The sequence below is a fragment of the Gopherus evgoodei genome, chromosome 13, assembly GCF_007399415.2.
Source record: "Gopherus evgoodei ecotype Sinaloan lineage chromosome 13, rGopEvg1_v1.p, whole genome shotgun sequence".
Classification (NCBI taxonomy): Eukaryota; Metazoa; Chordata; order Testudines; family Testudinidae; genus Gopherus; species Gopherus evgoodei.
In genome coordinates, this window is record NC_044334.1 from 17,671,228 (window position 1) to 17,694,565 (window position 23,338).

The window sequence follows — 23,338 nt, forward strand, 5'->3', positions numbered from 1 at the left end:
TATGTTCTAGGTAGAAATAAAATGTAAAACTTCAAAGAGAATTGGTACATTTACAAAGGAAGTTGGGGTCTTTATTTTCTCTGAATGTGAAGTGTGACTAAGGTTATGTTTGTTTAGTGAGTTTACTAGTACTGGAACCCATAATAAGAGACTGTAAAACTACTTTCTAATCTGCTGTAATAGACACTTAACTTACAAAGAAATTTACTATAAAATGAGTTTTAATATTAGACCTTAAAATTATTTGATTGTTAAGCTTGCATTACAGCAAGATAGACATTTGTTTTATATTGGTGGATCATGCCACTGGAGTCACAGATTAGTGCATATCTCTTATGAATGAGAGAAGTGTCACCAACGGTAGGCTGATAAATGCAAATTTAAGCTGAAAATTTTCCTCAAATTTATTTGTCCATGGGAAGAAGTGTGCTGTTTCCTTTTGTATTGCTGTGCTGAAAAGCATGTGTACAGTTGTTCTCTCTTCCCCCTGCCCCCCAGTCCTTCTGACTCTGACTGTTCAGGCTACTACAAAATTAAACATTTCAGCCCAGTGAATGCAATGCCCACAACTTTCCTCAGATTCAAGTTTCAAAGCTTCTGACGATGATATTTGAATCTAACTGCCAAGATGCTAATGGTTTTGCTATAGTAATGAGACAGTAAATGACTATTTTATTTGCGCCATCATTATGGAAAACCAAACCGTTTTGAAAGAGTGATTAAAATCTGCAGTCATTTAAATAAATGTTAGGATTTTAACATGTTCCATAGGTACATATTTTAAATATATTAATGAAAACAGCTTTCTGCTACTCATCTAAATTTACTGTATTTAAATGTTCCTTTCTAAGCTCTCTTAGATGCATAAATCTTCCAAAAACTAGCATGACAGTTTTGTGTTGCTTTGCAGGGAGATTATATGAATTTACTTGCATCTTACTTATGCCTCTTCTGAGAAGTTGTATCTCTCACTCAATCTCCAGCAGTTTATATATTAACCTAAATGAATTAGGCTGTGTACCAATGACCAGTCAGCCGTATTTATACTCCCACCACCCCCACCTATGTGGAGATAATAACCATGTTGTTAAATTCACTTTTGACACCACCCATGAACTCATCTAGGATGACCTGCATAGTATGTGTGTGGATTTGCTACTCTTAAGAAATGCGCTCATCCCAAACTCATGCTGACTAAACCTTTCTACTACATCATTGTGTGGCGTAATCTATTTTATTTTCTCAAATCTATCTGGAAACCACTGAAATACAGAAGAGAAATTTGGGTCAGTGGAATGCTGAACACATTTTGAGAAACCAGCGTGCCATCATTTTAAACACGTTTGGCTTTTCTCACTCAACATTTGTTCTATTTTAAAAACTAAACTGTGTAGGCCATTACTCCCAAACTGTTCCTATTTGGAGGGGGAGGGCGGGGATTGTCATTGGGGTGAAAGTCAATTTATGTATAGCAGCTTTCAGTGGCCAAAGGAGTTTGTTTTTAATATAAAATCAGTGCACATGCCAGCCTTATTTTAGTGTATGCAGTAAATTCTCATCTCCCTGTTGGACTATGCACCATGAATTACGTTTATCTGCTCAGGCATGCAGCAGACCACTGGCTAAATTTGTCTGTCTCACCACATTTGGTTCTGCAGCCTCAAAATATAAGAAGTATTTTAAAAGTGAACAAAGAAAAGGAATTAAAGGCTGTGACAGGAAACAAGAAAAGCTAGGAGATTCACGTTCAATGAGGAAATGAACCATTTGTGTCCTCCAGCATACCAGCATAATGGGGTGAACTGGGGAATAGCATAGGGACACCTGTTGTGTGTAGGTGTTGGAGGATACAGAAGTGTGTCAAAGAGGTCAATCATCAAAGCAATGCACAGAGACTTGGCTGTGTAACTCTCATTCAGGTCAATGGGAGTCATGCAACTGAATCCTTGTATGCTGTTTTGAAACTCTACCATGTGTTGCTTTTCATTCTTAGACAGGAATTTCCAGGGGTTTTTGTCATGATCCTCATGTTTTTTTGTTTTTTAATGTGTGAATTCATTATTGTTTCCCATGTACTGTTTCCTTTTAGCACCTGGAGACTAACTCTAAGGTGCCACAAGGACTCCTCATTGTTTTTGCTGATACAGACTAACACGGCTACCACTCTGAAACCTGTTTTCTTTTGGTAAATCATTTATAAAAAAGTCCAAGGTCTGTGGCTTTCTTCCTTATAAATTCTCTGTGTCAAGATGACCCTGGGTAGTGAGTGACTTCACCCTTGCAAGCCTTGTCACTAGTTTGCTTTGTTTCTTAGCCACAGATCATCATTGAATTTTGTCATGATGAGTTTGCGGCTGGAACTCTGGCTTATCTACGTTGTCTCTTTGGAAAACTTTCAGCTATGTAGTTAAATCTTTATTTGTCACAGGTTTCCTCACTTTCCTGAGATGAATTGAATGTCCTTGTGTCTGAGAGAGCAAGAACTGAGAGCTGGATTGATAGTTCTGACCCTGCTTGCTGGCAAGGTATCAGGCATGGAAGAGGGGTTTCTATAAAAAGCATTCTTTACTTTGCAAATAGCAACTGAATGGAACTATATTTTTAGTAGCTCAGTTTATCGACAGAAAACAGACTCTGGAAATGCTTCATCTAAATGTCTTAGGAAGCAGATGGGGGCACATGTGTTACTGTAACTGATTTTGTAGGGAAATATAAATAGAGTTAAAGTGGAAAGCTAGATTATTGTGAATTTATCCAGTATTTTCCAGATTATCCAGTATTTTCCATTTTTCTTTGCTGTTACCTACGGCAGAATCCTACAGCTGCTGAGGACGTATTTGTTAAATTAGCAAATGACCCCCAAATTAACCACCTTTAAAGATGTTTACCTCTTTTGAAGAAGGTGGAGATGTGGTGTTTTTAGTACTTGTTCTTTCTAGAATAGAATTCCCTAGAGGTATAACAGAAAAATGTTGTTTAGTCCCGACTACCAACACTAATAACAAGTTGTACAAATACTGATCAGACTTTTTTGTGCAGCTTTGCTGATGAGCATCACATCAACTGACTGGATACGTTTATTGCTTTATACCGGGGGTAGGCAACCTATGGCACATGTGCCGAAGGCGGCAGACGAGCTGATTTTCAGTGGCACTCACACTACCTGGGTTCTGGCCACTGGTCCGGGGGGCTCTGCGTTTTAATTTAATTTTAAATGAAGCTTCCTAATCAGTTTAAAAACCTTATTTACTTTACATACAACAATAGTTTAGTTATATATTATAGACCTATAGAAAGAGACCTTCTAAAAACATTCAAATGTATTACTGGCATGCAAAACCTTCAATGAGAGTGAATAAATGAAGACTTGGCACACCACTTCTGAAAGGTTGCCGACCCCTGCTTTATACAGTCATGCCTGGATTACTTTTATTTAAAAAAGGCAAAACAAAAGAACACTTCTGATCTGGAACAAAAAGCAAACTCTAAATTCTAATTGTTAATAACAATATCTTACATTTATATTGTACACCTCTGGCCCCGATATAACACTGTCCTCAGGAGCCAAAAAATCTTACCGTGTTACAGGTGAAACCACGTTATATCAAACTTGCTTTGATCTGCTGGAGTGCACAGCCTCACCCCTCCGGAGCGCTGCTTTACTGCGTTGTATCTGAATTTGTGTAGAGGTGTACTTTTCTATGTAAAGAACTTTATGTACTTGCATATACATAAATTGCTTAAGCCACCGCTGGCCTGAAGTGGAATATGGCAACTGTTTAACATAACACAGCAGCATTACACCACCCCTCAGGGAAAGCAGCAAAGAATAAGATCATCTCTGATTAAAATTGTCAGGGGAATGTAGGTAGGCAGAATGCAGCTACCAAAACTGGCATTTGGCTAGGACACTAGGTCTAGTGTCTCCTTTTCTGCAAAAGATGTCATGGGTTCTTTTCTCTCTGTGAGCGATCAGGGCCCTGAGTTTTATGTACCATCACCGAAGGCAGCAAGTGTACTATTTGCCATAATGCAGTTGTAGGGCAATGGTTCGGTGCTGGTTCAGATGGAGGAGTACCCTACTAGATCTCTCAGCACCGCTTCCTAAACTAAGGAAGACTTTCCTTTGGAGTGGGTCTTCCATTCAAATACCTGGCCCGATCCTGGATAGCTTGTGATATCTCATGAGATCACAGTAGGAGAATGGTATTGGTTGCAAACAGCTATCAGTATAGCCGACAAAATTCAGAGGATAATAGAAGCTAGAGATGGAATGCTCATCTTATGTCATCCATTTCCTAGTAGCTTGTTCAGTAGAATTTTAAAAGTTCACCCCTGCTGTTGAGACCATTCTTGAGAGCAAAGTGTATTAGGCTGAGGAAGCTTCTCCTGATATTCAGCCTAAATGTTTCTTTCCCAAATGTAGATCTCTTGTTTTTCCAAAAATAATTAACTATTTCCCCTTAACTGTTGGGGGTTTACACTCTCTTCAGAAATTTGGTACTCTGTAATCTCTTAGCTGTTGATTACTGATTACTCTCGCCCCTCGCTCCACCGATATGGTCACAAGGTGCCCGTTATCTACCGGGTAATGAGCATTGGGATAGGGCGGAGGTTCGATCACTGGATGTCCTCGGGAGGGGTGACAAGGGCCCCGAAGGTAGCAATGGGGATAACGCAAACAATCAGTCGTGGGGTTAAAATTGAGGGTTTACTGAATGGGTCACAAGTGAGGATGAGGAACAACTTAATACTAGTTACAACTTGGGCTTACAATATAATACCAGAACAAATAATAAAAATACTGCAGTTACAAACAAAAGCTGACCCTGGTACCGCTCTAGGTCCCAGTAGTTATTCAGGTCCTTCCAAGGGTTAGTAAGGGTGCTATTGGTGCTATTATTAAGCATAAATGCAATTACTCATCTAAATAAAACAAAATGCAATAAGACAACTAAAGCTTGCCATAAAACTCCGGCTTACAACACAATTACAGGCTCAATTAGCTAGCAAAATCAACAGCTAGGCATACTCACACACACAAACCACAAAAGTTTCATCACCACCGGCAGACGGGTAGGTTTCTGAGAACACGGAGCCGAGGGAGACTTCGAGTTGATCAGGCTCGGTTGCGGGTACAGCTTTCTGCGTTTTCTCCCTGCCCACCCTTGCACGGTGGGCAATTTATAAGGGTAATGACGTGTCCAGTTTTTTGGCCAGGTTTCTCCTAATTAGGAGATTTACAGGTGCCTCGTTACCACCTTCAGGGAGGGGGGGGGTTTCCTGGAAATGGCTGACCACAAAATTTGCCTAGATCCAACGGTAACTTTCGGAAATGTTTCTTGCTTGAGAGTACGTGCATGCTCGTTTCCTGAACATGGAGGCCAGGGCAAAAGCTGCTTAGGTCTGTGACACTAACATTAGCCAAACATCTCTCTCGAGCGCTCTCTCCCCTGTAATCTCTCCTCATCAGTCAGTAACTCAGATCACCATTGTACCTCTTTTGTGAATTCCCTCCACTTTGTTAGTATTTTTCTGATAACGTGGTGCTCGGAAATGTACAGTATTCCAGGTACAGTCGCACCAGAACCATAGAGAGAGGGGGACTATAGGTCCTTGCTTTAAATAAACCTGACCTCAGTCTTTATACTCCCAAAATTACATTGTCCTTTTCTTGGAGGCCATATATCGCTGCAAATGCGCATCTAATTTGCTGTCCTCTTATCACCTGAGGACTACTTCATCCAAGTTCATCTCTCCTGTAGGTTATATTCAGATTGTTTTTCCCCAGCTGTATTAGTTTGTATCTCTTACAAACTGAATTCTGTTATTTTGCACGTTTCTAATCTTTCTAAGTCTTTGCATTTTCTCTGTCTTGATTGGAAGTCAACTCTTCCCAATTTAACATTGTCTACAGATTTCACTAGCATGTTTCCAGATAACTAACAAAGATCTTAAATACTCCAGGACTTAATACTGATCACTGATACTAATGATACAGATCCTCTTTTTAAATCGCTTTGATATCTTTGGATGAAAAGCGCTACGTAAGAACTAAGGTATTGGGGATATTTTTGATATCCCATAAGAGATCTCTCAGCCACCCCATTGTTTGATAAACTGCTGTTACACTTTTGCTTTATACTCTCTTAACTAGTTTTCAATGTGTATGTCACCTGCACAAGGCAATTTGAATTAATTTTTCAAGTAAGATTTTGAGTTGATACTAAATCCCAACATATGCCCTATACTGCATTCCCTTCAGACATTGTTTTTGAGATTCTGTCAAAGCAATCAAGTTCGGCTTGCAACATTGATTCTTTATGAACCCATGCTGATTATTCTATATTAATTATAAGTTAAACCCAAATATAACATCCTGCCTCTTTTCTTTTTCAGTAGTTGTGAAGATCTGATATAGAAAACAGTGTACATGTTTCTACCAGCATGTGTTATATGGGACTGGGAAATCAGAGGCTCCTACCTCAGGAGCAGAAACCAAAAGGGTCAGACTTTTTTTGCTTTGAGAGGATAAGCCTATACTCAAGCTGTGAACAGTGCTGAGCTATGCGAGCCTCCTGAAGGGGCTGTATGAGGCATAGTGTATGTAAGAGCTTCCTAGTGTGTGGCAGCAATGTACTTGCTACAACAACCCCATGCCCCCCTTTAAGGTGGATGGTGTATTGTCTATTCAGGGGTGGTAAGCAAAGAGGAGTTTGCGCTTCAGTGCTCAGGGATTCTCAGCCCTTCACCACCCCTGTGCATCTGTGCAGGAGCCATGCACACCCAAGCCCTAAAGTTTGATAAGATGCATAAAAATTATTCCTTCTATGCACTGTAAAACCATATACAAGTTACTGTTGGCATCCAAGGCTGCAGGAGTGGGCATCCTGTGAGAGGAACTGTGCGGCCTCTCTGGATTTTATTCAATGCTTGTGGGTGATGAAGAAGGTGAGTTGACAATCTTGTCTATTTCTCTTCGGCCAGGAGGCTGCTGCTTGTCACATGGAACTGCCAAAAGAGATTATTATAAAATGCGGTTGTGCAAGTCAAATGGTTCCAGAGCTGTAACGGGCTTAGTCCCTGTACATAACAGAGCATTAGAAAGATGAGTGGTTTTAATCCCCAGTGCTTTGAACCACAAAAAAGATGGAATGGTGTTTTCTCAGGAGAAGTCACTAGAGAAGAAAAATCAGGGCATAAAACATACGGTGGCAGATACATTTGCAGCTATTTAAAAATAAAGTATGTATGTATTACTGTGTGTTTTATTAAGTGCTGCTGTACAGCCTAATCAGCTGTGGACAAGACATGCATCCTGACAAGCTGTTGAACACCGTTGGTGTTTGTGAGAAGAAACATAACTAATGAACAAAGTTAGAGGTAGCTGAGCTGTGTGCTAATTGATATTGCACTCTTGAGCTGTTTCCCATTTGCTATTCTGTTTGTCAAAAGGGCAAAGCAAACACTTTCTATGGAGACGGAGGGCTCCTTGGCAATGAAAGGGGGTGCACAGTCATTGCATAAAATCGGAAGGGGCTGATACAGGGATGACGTGGTAGGGACACACCACTCTGTGTGAGCTTCCTGTGGTAGAGGGGTAAGGCATGGTTGGGTCCAGATGAATCCTCTCACCATTAATCAGCATTGTGGAAGGCAGTGTAAGTGCCTGTGGAGGTTATTCCAGCCACTATACTGGAATAACCTCTATGAAGCAGCTCTGAAGCCACTTCACAGCTTGTGCAGGAGGGTTCCTAACCAGGCTGGGTGCATTCACCCCAAAGGCAGTTTTCAAAGTGTATGTAACAAGTGAGAATTCTTGGGAGACTGATCTTATCATCCCATTAAAGTTATTAGCAAAACTCCCTATTAACTCAATGTCTTGAATTAGGCCCTCTCTGTTTTTTTGTTTTTGTTTTTAATCTCTAAATTCCATGATTCTATCACTGTCTAAAAGGACATATATAGTATTGCCAGCACCAAATATTAAAAAATCATGACTCAGGCCCCCCAAATCATGATATTTTTTAAAAATATATTGGGGTTTTTTGCCTTCTGGTTTTGAGTCTCCAGGATGTATGTACTTGGGTCATGTTTTTAAGCTTATATTCCACAGTCATGAGGGCTAGAAACTTTAAAAACCGAAACAAAAAACTGACTCTTACTTAATGAAAGGTCTTCAAGAGCCAGAGCTTTAAGAAAAACATTAAATATCATGTGACTTGGGGCAAAATTGTGACAGCTGGCAACACTGTGAAATTCTTACCTGTTAAAGTTTAAATCAGAAGGAACCTCAGAATTTTAATTTACTGTTTTTTGCTTGTTTTTTTAACATTTCTTGAATAGTAATGTTTTGTTTTTTCTTTATCGTTAGTTAACCTTCCAGGCTCTCCTGCATTAACACAAAGGGTATTTATGGACACAACAGTTGAGAGGAATGTTTAAATAGAAAAGAAAAAAAGTTAATTAAAAATGATAAAATTAAATACTCCATTCAGATTGGGATTTAAAAATTAAAAAAAAATCATGCTGAAACTATTTAATGAACCATAAGTTCCAATTTCATTAACCTTGCTGTAGTTCAAAAAAGTGAACAGAAACAATTAGACCTCTTTCTCTTAACCCAGCATTGCCCTTTATTGCTAGCTACAAAAAACAATTCCATATTTTTGTAGCTAGTAACAAGAGACAAGTTTGTACAAAGAGGCAGGTATGTACAGCAATTATCCAGGAATCTTTAGCTCTTGGTCCTTCACCTTAATTGGAGCAGGGGCACTCCCTATTGACTCCAGTCATTTTCTACAAAGGAGACACCATTAATACAACTATGGTGCCTAGAAACAAGTGTCTTAATCTCTACATCTCAGTATTCTCAACACTCATGTCTTGATTTGACTCCCTCTCGCATCTGATTCTCTGCACAATAAGTCATCGGTGTAATGAGATGAACCTGGCATGTTAAATATTTTATTAATATTTGGACAGTTTCTTCCTGAAAGGAGTATGTCCAAAGAATGTATGTTAATGTTTTTATTTGGATTTAAATAAGCACACATCAAAAATATGTCTTGTGTTCTGGGCATCCTTTTCTTTAGTAAAAAATAACTTGTCCACATTATCTGCAGCACAAGTTAGGATTGGTCAGACCTATTTTGTGAAGTTTTTGGGGAGAGGTTTGCTGAGTAGAACCCTGCAGTGTTCTGTACATAAGTTAACATCTGTTGCTGTGCTCTTGCAGTCAACACACTTCGAGTTCTAAATTGAACTCTTCCTAGTGAATCACAATGCTTAATTTTAGAGGGAGGAGTCTATTGACTTATTGCCCTAAATAACCCGGCTGAAATGCCACTCACAGATTTCAAGTTATAGAACATTTCTTCAGTGACAGAAGGAAAATACATTTGTAGTGTGCTGCTTAATTGGCCTGCCTAGTCAATGTACAGTGAAATTCCTGAGTTGCAGAAATGGGAATAGAAGGGAAATAGTATAAATCAAATCTTTAAAGGTTTCTGTTTGAATAAAATAGCCCGTCTGAGTATAATGAAGAATAGCACACAAGACCTTGGGGTTTCTCATTCGTGCTTAGAACTCCAAAGGGCAGAGAGACAGAGCAGCTGTGATCTCTAAGGAGATGAGGTTGCAGTTTGCTATTTACTATATTCCATACTGTGATTCTTGAGTTGACTCTGAGGAGGTAGTTAAATGAGGTTTTGAAGAGCCAGGGGAAGTATATTGATGGTAGGAGGAGGCCTATAAAGGCTTTTCCCTTAGTTGCTCAGTGTCAGCGGTCACACTGATTAAGCCAGTAAGCAACTAACTTTAAGTTATATGTAAATTAGAAATAAATTTAATCATGAGGCTTTGTAAAGGAGAATACAATGTATATTACCAGATTAATCTTTATTGCAGGCCACTTTTTCTGCCCCCCAGCTCCAGAGAGAGTCTCTTCCAGGAGCAACCCCTAAGCTTGACCAGGGACTTTCTGTAAAATCCTTAATTAATATTGTAATGTATTTTTGGATGCCTGGAAGGGGTAAATCCTTATTTTCTTCTTGGCATGCTTATAGGCAGACCTGTAACTTTCTGTAAGTAAATATTGTAGCCTGAGAGTAGCTAGAGGAATGCTTGAAAACAGGCAGTCTGTATTTTCTGTTGGCAATTGAAAGTTGTGCCACCCCCACAGGCCTTTGCCTGGCATTTTTGGTGGTTTTTTTTTTAAATCCATTTATGCCTCACTTCCCTCTATGATCTCAATTTATAGATCAGAAATTACCCCTGGATTTTTTTTTTGGCATGTTATACTTATTTTTTTTGTGGTGGAACAGTTTATATATACAAAAGTGCAGGAGCATACCAGGATAGTTAAGAAATACACCCAGATTTCCTATTCTTGGAAATTAAAAACAACATTCTCTTACACAAGAGCTCCAAGAAGAGAAACAATATCTAGCTTTTCAACGTCAAATACCTTGGTGAGGCTGCATCCTAGTTGCTGTTGTGGAACTGAAAAATAATGGGAAATGATTTGTGGGAGGGAGGGGGAAGAAACAAGCCGGCAAGCCAGTGGGTCGTCATTAGGGTGCAGACTCATGCAGAGTGATTTCATAAATGTCTTTTGGTTTTACTGCCAGCAATAAAACTAAAGATTTATTCACCAATTGAGGCATACAATTTCAGGGATGAATGAAAGGCATAATTGTATCATTTAATGAGAGATGAAGCCACAGCTTTGCTGTATTAACCATTGACTTAGTGGAGATGGAATCTTGAGAACTTTCTAATTGAAAGTAACAACCTGAGTATTTTGTTATGTTTTCTTGAATTATTATACTATTCACATTCATGTCAGTGTATTAATCACTAACCCTAGTATTCTACAATATTATTTTTTTTGAATGTTTGACTATTGTATTTTTATTAAGATATTTTAGATTTTGTATCCCCAAACAACCTTTACCACTTTACAACTCTTTTTATTTTCTTTAAGATACAATTTCCTGGAATAATTAGATATCCTGATGTGATGATGTGACCTCTTTGCTCAATAGATGAGCTTACAAGGACCAAGCCTTAGGGGGGAAATAATGATTGAGGAAAGATTAAGGATTATTGAATGATGCTAGTGTGAAATCTGCCTCTCCAGTAGGCATCCCCTTGTCTTAACCACTTTAACTAAAGGTCAAACAAAATTGGACAGGAAGCTACATAGGCACACAGTTTAAAGGTTCACATTTAGTAGGTCATGAGTTTTTTTGCTGGCTCTTTGAGTGGGTCACTTAATAGAGTTTTCAGTGTGATACTTATTTGTTGCTTATTTAACATAGTCTTGTAAGTGAGGATTGCACCATATGAAACATCGGTTAAGAAACTGGCCTTGCCCCAAAAAGCTTACAGTCTAATAGAGCATACTTGGTCTGAGAATATTTAGGTTTCGAAATGCTCCACAAAAGTTGATTAATGCTCACAGCCTTTCTGTGTGTAAGGTGTGTTTTTATTGGTAGGAAAAGAGCTGAAAGGATTTGCCTCAGGTCTTACAGCAAGTGGCAGAAATAAAACTAACCCTCATGACTCCTGGTCCCCTTTTCTATCCACTCGTGCGACTACCCTTCTCTTGGATTGGCTACTTGACCCTAGCAAGATGTGCTGGCAAAAACAGGTGCAAGGTGACCTTTAGGATTAAATCCCAAAGGAAGACCCCAATCCCGCAATTCACTGCATCTTCTGCCAGAGTGCAGCGAATTACAGGCTTGTGACCTAACACATCTATGAAATCAGTGGGAGTTTTGGCTGAGTCAGGACCTCAGGGCTTGTCTACATCAGAAAGTTGCAGCGCTGGTGAGGGAGTTACAGCGCTGCAACTTAGGAGGTGTACACATCTGCAGGGCATCACCAGCGCTGCAACTCCCTGTTTGCAGCGCTGGCCGTACTCCCATTTTGTCTCGGGTGTAGAGGATCCAGCGCTGGTGATCCAGCGCTGGTAATCAAGTATAGACACTTACCAGCGCTTTTCTTGACCTCCGTGGAATAAGCAGGTATCTCAGCATACCTGAGGAAGCCTCTGGTAATCAAACTGGTCTCCTTCCCCAGCTTGCTCTCGCGTTCCCCGAACCCCGAGCAAGCAGGTCTCCTTCCCTGAGGTTTGCTGGGTGGTTCGGGGAACGCGAGAGCAAACCGCGGCGAAGCTGGTCTCCTTTCCCGGTTTGCTCTCGCGTTCCCCGAACCCCCGAGCAAGCAGGTCTCCTTCCCTGCGGTTTGCAGGGGGGTTCGGGGAACGCGAGAGCAAACCGCGGCGAAGCTGGTCTCCTTTTCCGGTTTGCTCTCGCGTTCCCCGAACCCCCCTGCAAACCGCAGGGAAGGAGACCTGCTTGCTCGGGGGTTCGGGGAACGCGAGAGCAAACCGGGAAAGGAGACCAGCTTCGCCGCGGTTTGCTCTCGCGTTCCCCGAACCCCCCTGCAAACCGCAGGGAAGGAGACCTGCTTGCTCGGGGGTTCGGGGAACGCGAGAGCAAACCGGGGAAGGAGACCAGCTTCGCCGCGGTTTGCCCTCGCGTTCCCCGAACCACCCTGTAAACCGCAGGGAAGGAGACCTGCTTGCTCGGGGGTTCGGGGAATGAGAGAGCAAACCGGGAAAGGAGACCAGCTTCGCCGCGGTTTGCTCTCGCGTTCCCCGAACCACCCTGCAAACCGCAGGGAAGGAGACCTGCTTGCTCGGGGGTTCGGGGAACGCGAGAGCAAACCGGGAAAGGAGACCAGCTTCGCCGCGGTTTGCTCTCGCGTTCCCAGAACAAGCAGGTCTCCTTCCCTGCGGTTTGCAGGGTGGTTCGGGGAACGCGAGAGCAAACCGCGGCGAAGCTGGTCTCCTTTCCCGGTTTGCTCTCGCGTTCCCGGAACCCCCCTTGAAGCCGCCCAACAGCGCTGCAGTGTGGCCACATCTAACACCACTTGCAGCGCTGGTTGCTGTAAGTGTGGCCACTCTGCAGCGCTGGCCCTATACAGCTGTACTAATACAGCTGTAACAACCAGCGCTGCAAAATTTTAGATGTAGACATGGCCTCAGATTCAGCTCCTAATGTCCCTCAGAGTGAGCATTTGCTCCCTACTAGTATTAAATTGCTTGCAAATGAGTTTAGTGCTTCAAGGTTTTTTGTTTAGCAATATATAGAGATATAGCTAAACTGGCTTATTGACGTACCCCTGAGAAATAACTATAATTTGTTTTTAAAATGTTGTTAGTACAGAAATTAGAGTTAATTGTTTTAAACGTTAATATCTTTTTAATCATTTACCACCTTTCTATGCTTGGGAAGCTGTTTAAAAAATGATGTTTTGTGAAAGTGGTGACTCTCCCGCTCCCCTCCGCCCAACCAGTCGTTTAATACCTTGGCTACCTTTGAACCAGAGTATTCCATGATAAAAGATCTTTGTTCTTTCAGTTCCCTTATCTTTTATTTCATGGATTATTTACTAGCTTAGTACTTCTACTGAACTACCTTCACAGCTCAGTTGGTAGTACTGTTAGGTCATGAGTTCAAGTCCTACAGGAAGATTTGAGTATTAAGAGATTATGGGCTATTAGACATGTTGCTCTTCAAATGACGCATTACATGGAGGGAGTTCCTCCAATGTTTGGTGGTTGTCCTGGTGGAAATAAAAGGTCAGATCGTACCTTCCAAAAATGGGCGGAGACACTAATAATGCTCTCTAGATGTGGCCTCTTGTATCCAGTCATGGATTTGCTGAACAATAGCAATCCTATTGTACGCTCTCAGTAAATGGCTTCTGATATCTGACGTTGTATGTTTTGTAGAGCAAATAGCTGCTGTTTACTTGGCCTACATAATCACGGCACTGCTATGATCAGACTCCCTGCTATTTTAAAAGAAGTCTCTGTTATCTTGGGTATGAAAAGTGTTGCATGAAAGTGAACTTTTTCTAACACTGGAAAAAATGTGCTGCATGATCAATAGGACTCATGTGGCTCTGAAGGCCTGATGTACTAGCGCACCTCAAATGAACCTCAGAATGCAAATGAATAACATGTATTGCACCATGTGGACGTTCAATTATATTTCCTGTTTAAAATGTTAAATTTCTTATTTAAAAATGAAGGAATCATTTTTATTGTATTGTATTTGTCTGCAGTGTTATCCTCCTTGGGTCAAATTGTTTAAAGGTATTTAGTTGCCTAAAGAAGCAGATAAATGCCTACGTATTTTTGGAAATTCCAGTGTGCACCTATCTGGATCTATAGGTGTCTAGATAACTTCAATAATCTGGCCCCTAGGTGCTGGACATCTCATTTGGCCAATGCTCTGGAGAGCTAATCCCAGTTTAGAATTAGAATCTGAGCATTTGCAAGCTGTGACCAGTTACCTGAACCCAGGCTATTCTTGAACAACACTATGCTAGTAACTGGTTCTGTACTTACCAATGAACACAACACTAAATTTCAATCATATTAACAAATATAGCCAGGAATTTTTACATTTTCAGATATTGCTATGTTAGTAGCTGTTTTCCATATATAGTTTAGCTGAAATTTTGTTTGTATCGTGGTTATTTCAGTCTTTTCCAGCCCCTCGTTTACTACTGGATTAACATACACTCACTATTACCTGCTGTTACGTTTCCATTGGGAAGATTTTATACTTTTTTATTTTTATTTTCAGGATCCAACCAATCTGGACAAATTTAATGTCTCCAACTTCTTCCATGTTAAAAACAATTTAAAGGTGACAGACCCAGGTAAGGCTGAACTAAAGCTTGGCTGAAGAAACTCTAATCTTAATATGCAAACCCGGAGAATAATTTGTGGAATGTTGAGTGATTTTTCTAAAAGAAAACGCTGGATGGTGGGATTATGAAATGTTATGCAATGGTGCCTAGAGGCCCCAGCTGAGATTGGGACCAGTAGTTCTAAACATTGTATAAACACACAGTAAGAGACAGTCCCCACTGTGTTTCTCCCTAAATAGACCGGAGGTCCCCAAACTGCGGGGCATGCTCCCCTGGAGTTGGGGGGGGGTGGCTGAGGCCTGGGCCAACCCCCCTGGGGAACAGGGAGGGAGTGGCATCCAGCTCCACTCCTGGCCCCGATTTCTGGCCCCACACCTGAGGCTCCAACTGTGGCTCTGCTCGCGTGCCCTGCCCCCCCCCCCGCCCCGAACCATAACTCAGCAAAAATTAGGCATGCCAGGGCAGAACTCGGGTGTGACTTATGTCACTTGAAAAAAATACTTCTGTACTATGACAGCATGTATCTTGGGAATTATGAGCCATAGATCTGTTTCATTCCCTGAGAGGACAAAGGGAAGATATTTTTGGCACTATGTATCCAAAAATAGTGTCTGTCTTTAGTATTCCGTACAACTGGTTTAAATTGATTTATAAGAGTTTAGGTAGCTTCCAGTTGTTCTGAAGAGTCTTTCAATGGTAAAGGATATAAAGTCAAGCCCTTGTATAGTACATGGCCAGTAAAGTATTTGTCTCACCATACTTGGATATCACTTTTTTCATATGGTGTCTTACTACTCACTCATTCATCATAATCACTTCTAGAAGAGCAAAAATATGTGGCAGTTTCAATGAAAAAGATTTCTTCTTCTATAAAGAAACAAGAAGGGTGAGGTAATATCTTTTATTGGAGCAACTTCTATTGGTGAGAGAGATGTATTGCCCTGTTAAGTTGAAGGGGAACAAAATGATTTTGAGATATAGAGCTTGCTTTTTAACTGAAAATGTGGCTTAATACTGTCTTATAGATGAAGAGAAAGCAAAGTTGGATCCATCTTACTATCTGAAAAATACAAATTTAGAGACCCGAGAGACTTTACTGGAGCTGTATAAAGAATTCAAAGGAGATGATATTCTAGCAGCTACAATGAAGGCCCCAGAAAAGAGAAAAGTGGATAAGCTGAATGCAGTAAGTTGGTTTATAGGTCGACACTGATTACATTTCTGAAGAATAGTAAAAGGCATTTTTCAGTATAGTAACCATATCGCCACCTGAACAGACGTGGCTATTTTCTGATGAATGGGAACTTACCGTACATCAGAGGCAATGAGAGTGGCGTAGCTAAAATATACTGCAATTCTTTAGAAATGCAGTGATGTGTGTATGTCAATGGATTTGTTTTTGTAAGATATTTGTAAACGAGCCTAAAATATTTTTGAAATTTGGTGCAATGAGAGGTAGAACTCTTTAAATTTAGGATGTGATTACCATGGTGTGAGTTAGGTGATAAAGATTTTTCCTTCCAGCTTGTAATTTCTTGCTTTGAATTAATTTATCATTGGCAGAAGGAACACAGCTTAAGGGCAATGCAAGTGAATCATTCCTGATGTTGGCATATATATAAATCACCAGAAGCAGCTTCAACGTTTCCTCTTCACAGTATTTTTAATGGACTATTGTAAAAGGTGCCCTTATCAGGGGCATATTACTATGTGTTCGTGGTTGTCAAGAAATAATCCGTCTGCATATTGAATCCAAGATTGCTGAGTGTTATCCTCTCCCTAAACAGTCACTGTGCTTAGATTACCCTTGTATGAACATCAGTTAGCAGGATTGTGCCACATGATTTAAAAACAAAACAGAGGCAATTTAGACTGTTTATGAGCCTAGATATATCAGAAGCTGCAAGGCTTAGATTTGGCTTGTCTTGTTTGTTCCTATTCAGGCAATTATACAGTTAAAAGAAATTGTATTTAGAGAAAAAGATGAAATGAGATGGAATGTGAACTGTCCACATGTAATAAGGAACAGATCGGCAGCTGATGTAATTGGCAAAGCTCCACTGGCTTCTGTGGGAGGCAGTAAAACCTATTGGGCAGAGCACACAGAAACCTGGATTCTATACAGCGCACTGCCGCTGATTTCACTGGGTCATCTTGGGCATGTTGCTTCGTTTCCCTGCCTCTGTTTTCCCCTTCATAAAATGAGGATATTATTTACCTCAATAAAATGCTTTGAGATTTCCAGATGTGTGTGTAAATATATAAACAAGCTAGATGTTATTACTTATTTGGTCTTGTATTTGTGTTTTTAACTCCACTTAAGATCTGTGAGTGGGATTCCATTTTTTTCAGAAAAGAAAATTTGTGAACGAGGCTATAGATATTAGAAGCCATGTGACAGTGTCCACTCAAGTGCCACCCTGTGTTCCCAAAGTCCCTCCATATGTTTAGTAGGCTTTAATATCACTTAACAAGGATGTTTTACAGAAGTCTTGCCAGCAGTGCTCCTTTCATATCTCCAGCTGTGGATATAAAAATAATTTGTAATAATAAAACCCTTGCCTGATAATGTGGAAGCAATAAGTCCCTTGAGCTCAGTGTCTGGAAAGACTTAAGTAGAAATTCATCAGAGCAAATGTTATAGGTGACAGATGGAGAAATACCACCGCATTGTGCTTCTCTTCCATTTTATAAGAACTGGAGCGGAAAATCTACTTTAAATAGGAAATATAGAAGACATTTGCATGCTTCTAGTAATTAAGTGGTAATATTTTAAGTAAGGAATTATAGAATTTAACCTTGATTCTTTTTATCATGGCCAATATTACACAAGCTAAAAATGAAAGTCAATATGAAATTTTATTGCAACAATATCAGACATGCTTAAAACTGCAGCAGTTGTGCACCTGCAGAAGAGGAACCAAGAAAGCCGATGTATGTTTTCCAAAGCATTATTAAACCCTGCTGTCCCTTCTGGGGGTGGAAAATGTAGGCTCTGCCATGTAGTATAGCAACCAGCCAGGTCTTGTTATTTACTTTAGCAACTGTTAGTTAGGAAAAGAATTCCCACTTTAAATTTACAGAAAAAAAAATCTGTTTTTAAGGGTACCTTTTTAAACAAAATCAAGAGACCTACAACAAAAGGACACTTCTAGTTTTGCAACCAGTTTTTAGTGTTGTTTAAAAATGTGTTTAATGTAGAGTGACACTGTTTATCTTAAATCCCTCATTCTACTTTTTTTGTGACGGTGCTTCCTTCTGAAGTGAAAGATTAAATGTTGTTGTTTGCTGATTATATTGGCAATGCAGCAGAATTAGTGAATTGTGATCAGAATGGCTATTTGTGTGATTTGTGCTATGTTTGGCATGTGCTTCTCAAGACTTGTAACCCCTGATTAAAACCCTTTTAATTTCCCACTTCTTCCCCCTCCCCTCTGGCTCTTAGTTGCGGAAACCCATATGTGGTATGTGTTTGGTACAGAAGCTTCCATTTTTTAGAGAGGGCTGAAAGGGTCAGGGGACTGGTTATGGGATAATAGCTCCTTTCACTTCTGGCAATGACCAAAAGTTGTAACCATATGCTGACTATTTAATGATCTATATGAAATTTGACAGGTGTCAGTCCAATTCTAAGAGACCACGTGTCCACATCACCAAATCTGGTACTCCTGTTGGCAGTCTCAGGAGAGAGGATTACGAGAGTCATGGGGGCTAAACCACACTCTCACTCATCTGATAAATGAGATGAACAAGTTTAGCTCTCTACAACTGAAAAAGTCAATGTGAAATAGGAAACCTACGAGAAACACAGCATAACAGATGTACTGTAAAATCATGCTGTAGTAGTTAGAGTGGCTTCATTTGCTTTTTACCAAACAAGTCTTGATTAAAAAATATTAATGCATATCTCCTTGCTTTGACAGCTTCAATTTACAACTGTATTTTTCAGAAGCTGTTGAAGACTGAATACTCACGCCTGAAACTTTTTATTTTTAAGTACAGATGTTTTGCCTGATTTGAAAAAATACACAGCATATTGTGTTGGTAAATATTTGGGCAGTTCATGCAGTGCTTCTGGTGAATACTTGGACATGCTTACATATTTTGGAAACCCCATCCTTCCTCTGGAATGAGGAAAGGGATTGTTAATTGAAATAGCCAATATATGTATTGTTCAACAGGATAGCTTCTTTTTCAAGATCTTTAGAGCCCAGCTTTGTAATACTACAAGGACATTGGGAATGTGGCAGATACTTTAGGAAACATTCCTCTGGTAACATTTTTTAAAAATGTTAATTATATGACAATCTTCACCATAGTGTATCTGAATGCTTGGTGGGAATGAGAAGCTAAAACTGATGGCTAATTCATTCTGCTAGGGCACTTGGAAAAGTGTTGATATTAAACCCATTGGAGACATATGGGTAAAATATTGACTCCGTTGAAGACAATAGAAGAAATCATCCATTTTATCCATGAGGCCAGGAATTTACCCTATGTGTAGATGAACTTCTGATCTCCTTTTAACAATTAATAGAACTGGAGTTGCTTTGACAATAGCTGACTAATTGTTTCCATTATTCCATACAGCCATATTATTTATTTATGTATGTATTTATTACTATTACTACTGCTATTATATAGGTAGTTTTATTATTTGAATGTGTGTGTATGTACACCAAAATTAATTAGATGGATTTGAGAGAAGAGTGCAGAGATGATGTTATAATGCTACATCTCTTTCCTCCAGTTTTTGTAGTGTTAACTCTGAATTTTTAATCTTTTGTACAGGCTCACTATTCTACAGGGACAGTAAGTGCTTCCTTCACGTCCACTGCCATGGCCCCAGAAACAACACATGAAGCAGGTACTGTTGATACCTATCATTAACAAAGTGTATTGTAATCAGATATACTGGTATAAAGTATGCTGTCCTGTAGACATACTTTTGAGAGGACTGCAAGAATGCATTATTGACTAGTCAGTGTCTGATATCTTAGAATAATATTGTCTATGCAGCTATAGCCCTGGTTTCTTCTTTGAGTGCTTGCTCATGTCGATTTCTTGCTAGGTGTGTGCATGCCCACACGCACAGTCTTCAGAGATTTTTGCCTTAGCGGTATCCACAGGGTTGGTTGTGGCGCCCTCTTGAGTGTGGGGCTCATGCACTGGTATATCAGGCACCGCTGTCCTTTGGCCTCTCAGCTCCTTCTGACTGCTCCTGATGGTTGGTTGAAGCAGCTTTTCTTGCACTGCAAGAGCGTTCGCTGTTCTTAACAGCTATTGTTATCTCCTTTGTATATATAGTTCTTAGGTACTTAGTTAGCCCTTAGTTTAAATGTTAGAGTCCCAGCTGGGACTTGCTCTGCTCCAGGGCATTCCCCTTTCCCCAGGCTTCAAACCATGGTCGTCATGCAGCAGGCTGATGCCTATTAGTGACCCCCAGGACAGTTGTTTAAAGTGCTTTGGGGAGTCTCATAGAAAGGACAGGGGCAGGATCTGTAAGAACTTTTGCCCTAGAATCGAGAAGCAGCGAGATATCCACTTGAGGGCCCTCCTCGTGGAAGCTATGCTTTGTCCTGCATCGGAGCCCTCCTGTTTGGACTCCACTCCTAGCACATCGGTATCGGTGCGGAGTTCACTGCCAATGCCTAAGAAGCAGCATAAGAAGAAGGGCTCCCCAGCACCAGAGAGGAAGAGGGCTTTGATCAAAGGACGTGTCAGGCCACATGCCTGCCCTGGAACTTCACGGGAGTACTGGTATGCTCGGACCCCCTAACCCAGCCAGAGATCTGCCTTTGACTCTTGGGAGCAGCAGGGCACCCCCGGCTCCTCCTAGGGCCTTCGTTGCTTGAAGCGGCCTCGGTGGTTAAAGACCCAGTAAGCCAGCTGCCACTGCACCAAGCACTGGACTCAGCTAAGGCCCACCGTCCAGGGCAGTCCAGTCTTGGGACCACCCCATAGGGCAGTGGAGTGTCCTTGGACCACAGGCATAAATCCCCATCAGCACTGCCAAGGCCCTATTCCCACAACCTCGGTCTCTGGCCAGAAGACCCAGGTCCCCGATGCCACGCTCTCTCTCCTTGCCCTCTTCTCACCGGTCACCAATGAGGATCATTTGGCAGACTTGGGCTTCTACTGCTCCGCCCTGGTCACCGGGGGGCAATGGTCCGAGTTAGAGCAGGAGTTCAGCCCCTTACTAAGAAAGGGTGAATCACCACTAACCCACAAGACTAGCATGGCATCTGCTGCAGTGGCGTGGCAGCAGGGACAATGGCCTGCTCAATGGCTGTTCTGGAATTTTTGGGGCATGCTGATGATACCGGTCCCGTACTCCCACCATTCCTCCCTGGTTGCCTCGGACAAACCACCTCCGGCACTGGAGTCAGAGCAGGGTGTGGAATCCAATGCAGGGACAGCACAGCAGGCTCCTATACCTAAGGAGCCATCCCTAGAGAGGGCAGGGGAACCTGCCCCTCCCCCTGCGGTGCAGTTGTCGTTGTCTCCGGAGGAAGTGGTGGTGGGCCCCTCCCAAATTGGCAGTCCCACCCATACTTTAAGGAGCACCACGCCCTCCTTAAAAGGGTGGCTACCAATTTAAACCTGGAGATTGAGGAGTTGGTGAAAAAGTCAGATGAACTTTTTAATGTCGTATCCTCCACCGCCCCAGCCCAGATCACGCTGCCTGTCCACCCAGGGGTTCTTATGATCGCAAAAATCACTGTGGCAGACCCTCTTTGCCATTCCGCCCACTTCTAAGACGGTGGAAAAGTAGTAGTATGTCCCTGCAAAGGGATTTGAATAGCTAAATACACACCCTCCAGCTGGGTCATCGGTCGTGTGCGCTGTTAATGAGAGGGATGGTGAGTGGCATGGTGAAAAACAGACACCAAGAGACTGAACTTGTTTAGCAGAAAGATTTATTCTACAGCCAGCCTGTAATTTCAGGTGTCTGACCACCAGGCCCTATTAGTCAGGTACCATTTTAATCTGTGGGACTCCCTTAGTAAATTCAAGGAGGCTCTTCCACAGGACCAAGCCCAGGAGTTCGCCTGTTCAGTGGGGAAAGGCAGAGCGATGGCAAAAGGTGCCCTGGGATGCTACGGACTTGGCGGCCAGGGTTGTCTCCGCTGCAGTGGTAATGAGGCGCAGCTCTTGGTTACAGTCCTCTGACTTATCCCAGGATATGCAGACCACTCTACAGGACCTCCTGTTTGAAGGAGTTAGGGCTCTTCTCCGAGCTCACAGACACAAGGCTGCACGGCCTTAAAGACTCCTGTGCCACCCTCCACTCCCTGGGCCTTCATGTTCTTCAGCAGGCTAGGAAGCTGTTCCGTCATCGTCCTCCATCACCTCCATCCCTGGCTAAGCACCTATAGGAAAAAGGACAGAGGCAAGGGGTTTAAACAATGATACCCTTTGTCTTCCCATTTGTCTGCTCAGCTGAACCATTTTAGGAACCAAGGAAGCCAGAAACAGGGATTTTGAGGATGCACTCAAGGACGGTGCCCTAGTCACATCCCAGGATCCAGCTTCCTACTCTATTCTCAACCTTCCGGTCGGCCTGGTTGCGGCTGACTTCGAACCATTGGGTGCTTGACATATCTTCGGGCTACACTCTGCAGTTCTTGATTGACCCTCCCTCCCACTCCCCTTCCCTGTTCCTCTTCAGGGACCTGTCTCACAAGCAACTCCTTGCCCAGGAGGTAGACAGCCTTGGAGTGGGAGCAGTAGAGGTCCCATGGGAGATGAGGGGGAAAGGATTCTACTCCCGTTATTTCCTAATCTTGAAAGCAAAAGGGGGCCTTAGACCCATCTTGGACCTGCAATGCCTTAACAAGCATCTCAAATGTTGAAGTTCTGCATGGTTTCCCTGGCTTCCATCATCTCATCCCTGGATCCAGGAGACTGGTATACGACCCTTGACTTGAAGGACACACACTTCCATATCTCCATTTTTCTCCGGACACAAATGATTCCTCCATTTTGTGTCGGGTCGGTGCCATTTCCAATTCACAACGCCGCCCTTTGGACTCTCGTAACCCCCAACAGTGTTCACAAAGTGCATAGCACTCAGAGGGTGCCACGGCTGACCCTGTGGGAACCCTGAGGCAAAAATCTCCAATGACTGTTGAAATGGGCTCGCACACACCTAGAATGGAATGGACATGAGCAACACCTCTTGAAGAACAACAGTTACAAAAAGGTAGATAATTTTTTTCCAGTGAGTTCATTCTAAAATAATGTAGCAATTGTGAATTTAGTTTTAGCTCTGAATGGCAAGTATGTAGATATTGAGCTAAAATTAATGAGATATTTCATATGCCTATGGACCACAAAATGGAATGCACATGTATGCAAGTTAGCAATGAAATTTGATCTCCTCTCATGTAAAATGTTTACTGTCTTTTAGCTTAAAAACCTCTTGGTATTGGTTAAAATTATATCTTAAAAAATTGAATAGCAGTAAGTCAAAAGCTGCCAGACAGCACACAGAGTTATATTTCTTGCCAAAGATGCATTTTAAACAGTAATTCTTTCCTTTCGTCCTCGAGCTTAAACAAAAATGCATTGAATGTTTTAATTTCAGTGTTGATTAACT

General features: G+C 41.6%; 1 protein-coding gene across 2 annotated transcripts in view; it reads left to right on the forward strand.

Moving 5' to 3' along the window:
- The window catches only part of PPIL2 (peptidylprolyl isomerase like 2), a 123,860-nt gene that overhangs the window by 38,728 nt on the left and 61,794 nt on the right, over positions 1–23,338 (forward strand). For both annotated transcript variants that reach the window (XM_030582355.1, XM_030582356.1), the window contains 3 exons: positions 14,670–14,745; positions 15,762–15,922; positions 19,528–19,603. In XM_030582355.1, coding sequence (XP_030438215.1) covers positions 14,670–14,745; positions 15,762–15,922; positions 19,528–19,603 — 313 coding nt within the window. The remainder of the gene's footprint in view (positions 1–14,669; positions 14,746–15,761; positions 15,923–19,527; positions 19,604–23,338) is intronic.